Source organism: Phaseolus vulgaris, chromosome 7 (genome assembly GCF_051622355.1).
Source record: "Phaseolus vulgaris cultivar YP4 chromosome 7, ASM5162235v1, whole genome shotgun sequence".
NCBI lineage: Eukaryota > Viridiplantae > Streptophyta > Magnoliopsida > Fabales > Fabaceae > Phaseolus > Phaseolus vulgaris.
In genome coordinates, this window is record NC_143504.1 from 34,762,586 (window position 1) to 34,771,854 (window position 9,269).

The 9,269-nt window shown below is 34.9% G+C and overlaps 1 protein-coding gene across 1 annotated transcript; it reads right to left on the minus strand.

Annotated features, from left to right (window-relative positions):
* Positions 1-8,261: 8,261 nt before the first annotated feature.
* Positions 8,262-8,957, minus strand: LOC137828181 (ethylene-responsive transcription factor ERF098). Its single transcript, XM_068634645.2, has one exon. It carries the CDS (start codon positions 8,874-8,876, stop codon positions 8,448-8,450), a length of 429 nt encoding a protein of 142 aa, XP_068490746.1. The 5' UTR covers positions 8,877-8,957; the 3' UTR covers positions 8,262-8,447.
* Positions 8,958-9,269: the final 312 nt, after the last annotated feature.

Genomic DNA, 9,269 nt, shown 5'->3' on the forward strand with positions numbered 1-9,269 from the left:
TATACTATCTGATTTTGATTAACAGTTTCAGATTTTGATTTTATCTAACAAGAGGCAGTACTATCTTATGTATGCAATTTATTTAATTATGTAAGAAGCTAGAAAAAGTACCATCAAACTCAATTTTTCATGCAAGTCATATTATGAAGCACAAAGGCGATCCCTGTACACTAAGATTTGATTAATTTGAGAACCAAAAGTATATGAATTGGATCAATGAGAGAAACTCATGTCTAAAATTTGGGTTAAAAGTATACCCCATGCTTCTCACTTGAACACTAAATACTACCTACGAAATCCAAAATTTTCCCAACTTTCTCTAATCAATTTAAGATGCCTTCATCTGTACTTCCCGATGCATGCCATCGCATATGCTCAGCTATTTTAGAAGACATAAACATCCTCTGTAAGCGTGACTTCAAAGGGAAATACCTTAAAACCTTTGCAGGAATCTTTTTTCGTTTGTTACCTGTAGCATAAGCAATTGTACTCTTTTTTTTTTACTTCCATCTAGATGTTTTACATTTCTTACAAAAATCCTTATTTGCGTCTTCTCCAAAGTACAACATGCAATCATTCGGACAAGCATCAATTTTGGTGTAATGAAGACCAAGCTTCTTAATGGTTTTCTTCGCCTCATAGAATGAGTGCGGAATCTTTGCATGTTCAAAGGCATCTGCTAACAACTCTAGTATCATGGACATTGCCTTGTCACTTATTTTGCATAGACATTTGATGTGGTACAACTTGATCAAGAAAGAAAGTTTAGAATATTTATCACACCCTTCATATAAACTCTCTTGACCATCTTGCATTAACTCAAAAAAATCTTCAATATCATCATTCACAGTATGGCTTGGCTGTGCACTCGGTTCCCTATCATTCACCATGTCATTGCTATATTGATGATGCCCAAATGCATCATTAACCATATCACACATTAGATTATTAACAACAATTCTTTCATTATCTTCTTGCGGCATTACATATGCTTCATCTGTCGCATTTACTCCTGTTCTCTCCCCATGTAGAAGCCAGACTTTATATCCACTTGGAAAAGGTTTAACAATCAAGTGCTCATACACTTCTTCACGACACTCCCATTTGTTAAAGTTGCACTTCTGACATGGACATATTATCTTCCCCCTCACACCATTATTAGCAAATGCAAAGTCCAAAAATTTATTCAACCCTTCCATATATTCTGGTGTATTTCTTGACATGTTTATCCAAGATTTATCCATTGAAATGAGGTCTGTTCAAACAACGATTGATAAATCATTTCAAGGAAATAATATCATAGTTAAACAAAATGTTATAGTTAATTATTTCAATAAAAATATATTCAATGATCTTAATTTTTTATTAGAAAAAAACAGTTGAAAGTATTAAATTGGTGATGCAATCATTTGTTTTTATATTTTCTTAATGATTAAGGAATATTAAGAAAAGATAAAAACAAATCTTTAACAAAATTTGATGCATTTAATTGCTCAAATTTCTATACAAAAGAAATCAATTCAGTGACACAGCACCAAACATGTGAGCGTGATTGTTCTGTCATGTTAGGTAACAAAGGATGAAGATGGTGTGTGAATGAAATCCCATACAAAAATGAAAAAAGGGTAATATTTGGTCTCCCTTTTGCATGATTTTTATAGATTTGAGGTTTTGTTTGAGACTTTTATGATTAATTTTCTGACTTTGGAGGATTAGGATCCTAATGAAGATTAGAAAAGAAAAGTGTATGAGAAAGTTATAATTAATAACTTTAAATATTAGTAGTTATTTTAATTTATAAAATAATTTTCAATTTAATCAAATAATAATTAATTATTTTGTTTTCTAAAATTTGTAAAGTAATTATAGTTTATGACTTTTATGTTATACAAAATCAGCTAAAATCATGTTACTGTAGTAAAACTTTTACGAATATAAAATATAAAGTAAAATTATATATATTTGACTCAATTTTTCGTATGAAGTTGTATGATTTATCTAAATTTATAATATTATTTTTTATGTTCAAATCACATGTATAAATAAAATAAATTTTCAGTATAAAACTAACATTTCATCATGAAATGTTGCTCGAAAATAGACTTCAATAATTAAATAATTATTGTACAGGTATATAAGTTAATTATGTTAAAAAAAATATAAAAAAATTGTCTTACTATAAATTTTTTTATATTTTTATATTTATTAATTTTTATTATAAAGATATAATGAGAATAACTTGGTTAAGATCGAGGGAGAACCAAAAAATAATAGAAAATAAAAAAAATAAACATAATTTTAAACAACTACACAAAAAGTAATAATGAATAATCATATTAATCTTCTTAACACATTGCATAATCAAAATTAACATATTTAAAAGTACTTTTTACCAAATAATTATATTTATTAAATATTTAAAAATAAAAATGTTAGAACAGGACCAATTTAAAAAAAAACTTACTTAATTCTATTATTAGAAGTAGAGAAAGACATCCTTTCCACTACAAATATTAGGGTGAAGTTTGTAAAAGTTCATTGATTTGATGTTTTGGGGACTGATTTGATGTTTTGGAGACGGAGAGCTATTAATCATAAAGAGTGTGTGGTCACAACTTCTGGCAGTATATTTGACATCAATGACATCTTTCTTATCATATTTATTCATGTATCAAACTCACACCATGTATACCATCTCTGCCAATACTTTTCAACAATCATTCTCACCTTCAAACTTACTAATTTCTAGTTTACTTAACTTGTCTATTTAAAAACTAACAGGTTGAAAAACACTCTACATAAAAGTATAATATTGTTAAAGATTAATCTCACTTGAACATTTGACTGAACTCTTTGATTATTTTGCTGCAAAAACATAAATGTAGAAAAGCATACTGATTACACAAATTTATATAAGTTGTTTGTATGCCAGCTATAGTTGAATGTATTTGAGAGAAATATTAGAAAATAAACTTATTTTTAGTCACTTTTATATATTACGAAAATAAATATATCTAATGAATGTGAAATCTACAAAGAAGAATATGCAATGAACGTAAATATTAGTGAAAGATTGGAAATATAGTTAAAGGTACTTTTTGCATAAGTGAAGAAATATCTTGATGGATGCCTCCACGACACTATTTTCTTCAGTGTTGTGGTCCCCCAATCATAACCACCTGCACTCACTCACCTTTCAAAACTCCTATTCATTGGAACCTCACACACACACCACTATATTTATCTTTCCATCTTCACCATGCTAACTTATATTTCTTAAATGTTTTTGGCTTGGTTGCAATGGCCGCTCTTCATTGATACAAACACTCCAACTAATTAAAACCACACTGTCTTACAGTGAAACTAAACAAAACAGAAGCAACTAAACTTTTTCAAAGGCCAAAAATTGCAAATGAAAATAGGATGCAGCAGAGACAAAACAAAAAATAGAAAAAAAACAGAGTTCATCAACAGCAGCACAACATCCTTTCACACAACATCCAGAACATTTATAAGAAACAATGAAAAAAGATTGTACCGAGACTAATCAGTTCCAAGAGTTGTATTCGATCCTTGAGAAAAACTGGAGGCACGAACGCTGTATAAAACGCACCGCAGCTTTGGAAATGAGAAATGGAAAAGATGAAAATCAAATTTAAAAACTCAAATAGCAAAAAACGAAAATGAATACTTAATATAACAAAAACAGAGTGAGTAATGAACCTTCTATTCAGAGGAAGAATGGAGAAGCTGAAGATGATTTTTTAGGGCAAAAACGAAGGGAAGAACAAAGGGAAGAACGGAGGGAAGAACGAGAACGTGAGAGAGCTGAAGGAGGAACGTGAGCTGAAGGAGGAATCGTGAGCTGAAGAAAAGTGATGTGAGGAAGAGGAAGAAATGTTTAAGAGTGAGAGAGGTGCTGAACTTTTGAATGAAAAAGTATTGGGGAAAGAAAAAATAAAAAAGAATATTACTTTTGAGAAAACTTTAGAAACTTATCAGGGGTTTATGAAAACCCCATGTACTAATAGGGGTTCTTATAACCTCTTCTAAAAAACCGTCGGTAAAATTAATTTTTTGTGTAGTGAGAGGCACCATTCACCCCCCATCCCACTATAAATCCACCTCAAGCACGTAGCCAGAAGGACCTTAGCTTTTGATGTAAATATATTTTATGTGCGATTTTACTTTTAGTTATAATTATTAATATTTAATTTTTATAATTTTAAAATATTTTAAATTAAGGTCTTTATTTTAAAATGCATATAATAATTAATTCACTATGAAAGTGAGAAGTGATAAATTTAATTTCTCCTTGCAATATGTTTTTGCAATCTTTAGTCAAGAACACACATGACTTTGAAGCTCACATCTAATAGATAATGCAATTATTTAGGATATATGAAACAGTGATGATAAACACCAGTTGTTGTCGAGTTAGGTAATAGTGTCTTGTGACCCAAGTTGGGGCAGTAAGGTGATGGAAGAAACAATATTGGAGTAAAAAGAAGATAGTGCCTTATTTAGTGTTTCTTCTTCTTCTTATATATAATAGATATAATGTGGCTGAATTGTGATTCCTTGTTAAGACTGTCATCAGTGGCCATTGAGTCTGTGTCGAAGAGTAGTGTGTCTACAGTGGAAGAGAGAATCAAGATGATGGTTAGAGATGGTAGAAAATGGGATTGAAGGTTATTTCAAACGGTAAGTTATTTTACGAAAATTTGGAAACTCATGGTAATTTATTGAGATTTTTAAACGCATAATATTTGACGGAGGTTCTTAAACCCATGGTATTTAACAGAGGTTTTGAAACCTATGATATTTTACGGAGGTTCTTAAACCCATAGTATTTAACAGGGGTTCTGAAAGGCTTTTCTTGAGGTTTATATTTTGATATTTAATGCTTGAGATGATTTAACTATTATCTTATATTTTGAGATTTAAATATTGATTCAAAAATATTATTAAATTATAATCTTTATACAACTTGTTTACTATATATATGTTCCACTTTACTTGGTAAGCGGTGAAGAATACGACATTTATATAATTACTTAGATTTTGTTTTTTCATAACTAAAGAATAATTCCTCATTTTTAGGAAAGGAATCCTAAAATAAAAAGGAAGGAGAAATATTTTAATTAATACATAGTCATAATTAATACAAAGTTTATACCAAGGTAAATCTAACAACAAATCTTCAATGAATGATTTTTGTACGAGTATTTTGCGGTCCTTTGAGTATTTTTGTACGAGTATTACTGCCATACCCCTGTATTATCTCTCTCTATTCAGAGCACCGGACATAGTCTGCAAAAAGATTACTAGCATTCAAAGGAGATTCTTATGGGGGTGGGGTAAAGCAAATAAACCAATTTCCTGGGTAAGTTGGAAAGATGTTTGCAGGAATAAGGAGGAGGGAGGCCTGGGTTTAAGAGATATCCGAAAGTTTAATTATGCTCTTCTAGCAAAGTGGAAATGGCGTTTTATCTCTCAGGAGGAAGGAAAGTGGAAGGACATTTTGATATCAAAATATGGGCTGGAGACCGAAAGCACTCAAACTCCCATTAAACTTCAATCGTGGTGGTGGAGAGACCTCAATAAACTATGTAAGGAGGGAGGAAGAAAGGGATGGTTTCAGGAAGAATTAAGTTGGGAATTAGGATGTAGGGACAAAGTAAAATTTTGGGAGGAGGTGTGGGTTGGAAGTAATGATCTCAAATCATTGTTTCCCAGATTGTACTCCCTATCCCTAAATAAAGGCCAAACAGTGGGCGAGGTAGGTGTTTGGGTTAATTCAATATGGAGGTGGAACCTAGAATGGAGACGTAACAGATTTGAATGGGAGTCCGCAAAGGAAGCAGATCTTCTTATGCTGCTAAATGGGGCTAATATGAAAGAGAATGTTAAGGATGTACAGGTGTGGGGGAAGGAAGTAACAAGGCTATTTTCTGTGAATTCTGCTTATGATTGCTTAGACAAGCAATCTAGAGGCCCTTGCTTAGAAGTCTTCAAGCTCCTTTGGAAGGCTAAGGCATTCCCAAATGTCGTGACCACTGCTTGGAGGGTGCTGCTAGGGAGAATCCCAACAATGATGAATTTGAGTAACGGTGAATACCACGCTTTGTGCAATGTGCCATTCCAAGGAGGAGTCATGCCAACATCTTTTTCTGGAGTGTAAACATGCTCAAAGGGTGTGGTTGATGTGCCTCAAGTGGATAGGTATATCTTTTGTTCAACAAAATGTCTTAAATCTGCACTTCACTAGCTTTTGTCTGAGCCATATCAGTAATAAACAAAATCTGATATGGAAAGGCGTATGGCAACTATCATTAGATGTATTTGGGATCAAAGGAATCTCATTGTCTTCAAGCAAGGGGTAGTTGATGCGGAAGAGGTGTTTCAGAAGGCACAACTTAAATCTTGGCTCTGGATAAAATATAACGTGCAGTCCTTTAGCTACTCATATGTCGACTGGGTTCTTAACCCAATGTTATGCATTAGAGGTTATAAGTAGGCACAGTTTTGCAGCAGATGCAGGGGTCCTTAGCAAGTGTGGAGAAGTTTGTTCAGAAAGTCCAGCTTAAGTCCTGGCAGTGGCTAAAGCACAGGGGCTCCTCTTTTAACTATTCTTTTACAGATTGGATGCTGAACCCCCTTATCTGCATTAGAAGTTACAAATAAATGGGGAAGGATGTCATGATCGCCAGTCGATGAAGCGGCGTTCTCCATATGTGTAGTCGGTGGTTGCCGAAGTTATACAAGGTCAACATGATCGCCGATCGATGAAACGACGATCTCCATGCGTGCATAGTCGGTGGTCGTCGAAGTTATGCAAAGGTCAACATGATCGCCGGTCGACGAAGCGGCGTTCTCCATATGTGTGTAGTCGGTGGTCGCCGAAGTTATACAAGGTCAACATGATCGCCGGTCGATGAAACGGCGATCTCCATGCGTGCGTAGTCGGAGGTCGTCGAAGTTATGCAAAGGTCAACATGATCGTCGGTCGATGAAACGGCGATCTCCATGCGTGCGTAGTCGGTGGTCGTCGAAAGGTCAACATGATCGCCGGTCGATGAAGCGGCGTTCTCCATATGTGTGTAGTCGGTGGTCGCCGAAGTTATGCAAAGGTCAACATGATCGCCGGTCGATGAAGCGGCGATCTCCATGAGTGCGTAGTCGGTGGTCGCTGAAGTTGTGCATCATTGCCGTATTCGAAGAACAGAAGATCAGATACTGGAAATCGCCGAGGTAGACACATCGCTGGGTTTTCCAGAAAGCTATTTGAAGCTATTGGAGTTTAGGTGAGAAAGTTCAGACGTGTTGGTTCGATAAAGATGTCTGTTAACCTCAACAAGAGCAATGAGATGAAAGGAACAGCTCAGCCGTCGACGAGGGGATTTCCCGAGTGGATCCTCCTCGAGAGCGGGGTTTCCTTAGGTCAAAGCATACATGGCGAGAAGCATTGGCGACAGGCGATTTTGCAGAGATTGTGCTCCTCGTGGCACTTAGTGCTCACCAGAGTAAGTTACATGGCGAGTTATTCCGTGCATGGGTAACTCGTCGTGTGGCGAGGTGAATGTAGGTGGCCTCGATTCTGGGTGTTTCGGTAAGGTTGAATGTTGCTTTGAGGTAACCTGTTGGTTATATATTTGGGTATGTTTTTCTCACTTTAAGGTTGTTCTGCTCCAACCATAAAGGAGAGTTTCTTTTGTGGATGATATAGGAAGTCCACTTGTGGTTACTGTATATGGGTTGGGATATCCCTGAAGTATCCCCTTTAATTTTATTTATTCATTGCTGATAAAAAAAAAAAAAAGCATAAAAACACAATCAATGTATTCCAACCTTTAAACAATATCTTGAAAATTTAACACGGGTCAAACAAGTTAGTTCTAAAATTTAATTGGAAACCTTTGGGCAAAAACAGAAGAAGAAATTGTTGACAAACAATTATTTATACTCTTCAGATCAATTTTCTACAATAAATGCATACATTTTCAGTTGAAATAGTCATGTTTCTGAAGGGAAAGCATTTTCCATTTTCCTTGCATGTTTATATCAGAATAAAATCCCGTTTTCTTATATAGTGTTACATTTCCCTTTCATAGATTATAACATATTTTTAATGTTCTATAATCACTCTTATTTTTCATCTGAGGCAATTCTTTCGCAGTGCAAATCATATAATTATCCCTTACAATACTGGCACATGCATGTGTATGGCCCCAACATCTCAAAAAAACAAAGGCAGTACGTAATTAGTTAAAGTAGAGTTTATTCTTTTCCTCCAGAAACAGAAAGTTTTACAAACATAGGTAATGAAGGTTATAAATATTTGCTTGTTTTTGGAGATCTGAAGAGTGATCAGATTCAGTTGAGTTATTAGTATATAGCTGTTAATAAAGGAAAAGAAAGAGCAGAGAAATTATGGGTGAGTAGTACTATTCTCCCTTCTTTTTCTTCTTGTTCTCCTCTGATTGACCAAGAAGATCCTCCAAAACCTTATCATCCAAACAAGGAATCTCGAAAACAGGCCTATGATATGCACCAGAGGAAGAAGTGCATCCAGCAGCATGAGAAGAGGAAGAAGAAGGTGGTGCTAAATGAGGTGGATAAGGTGGTGAACCCCTTATTTGAGAATAGTACTCACTAGGAAAATTGAGAGTAGCAAGATGACCCCTCAAGTTAAAAGCCGCGCGATCATAAGCTCTAGCAGCTTCTTCAGCAGTGTCAAATGTCCCCAACCACACCCTCGACCCTTGCTTTGATGGATCCCTTATCTCAGCCGCGTACTTCCCCCACGGCCGCCGCCGCACGCCGCGGTACCGCACTTCTTCCTTTCCCTGCTTCCCCTTCTGGTTCTCCTCCATCTTCTTCTTCTTGGACCTAATTGTTGTGAACTTTTCTATTCTTGACCTAGCTAGGTGATTGTTAGCGTTATGAGTCTGTACGGTGATGTTTGTTATTGCCTTAGATGCTTATATAAATAGTGTGTGTAGGAAAATGTGTCAAATCTAAGGAAAATAATGATTTATTCTCTCTCAATCTAGGAAAGTACATTGACCAAGATTTGTTTCCAAGAAGGTTCTCTATTTGAAATGTATAAATTCGATTCTTCGACTATGTCTATGTTTTGCCACGAGCATGCTAGATGTGGAGATGGTGCAAATCTTTGTCATCAATGTGCAACTAGGCAAAGTCTTATTTCATACATTTTAAACGAGAATCTTAGATTTTCTGGCACTGTGCATGTATAGTTCAAT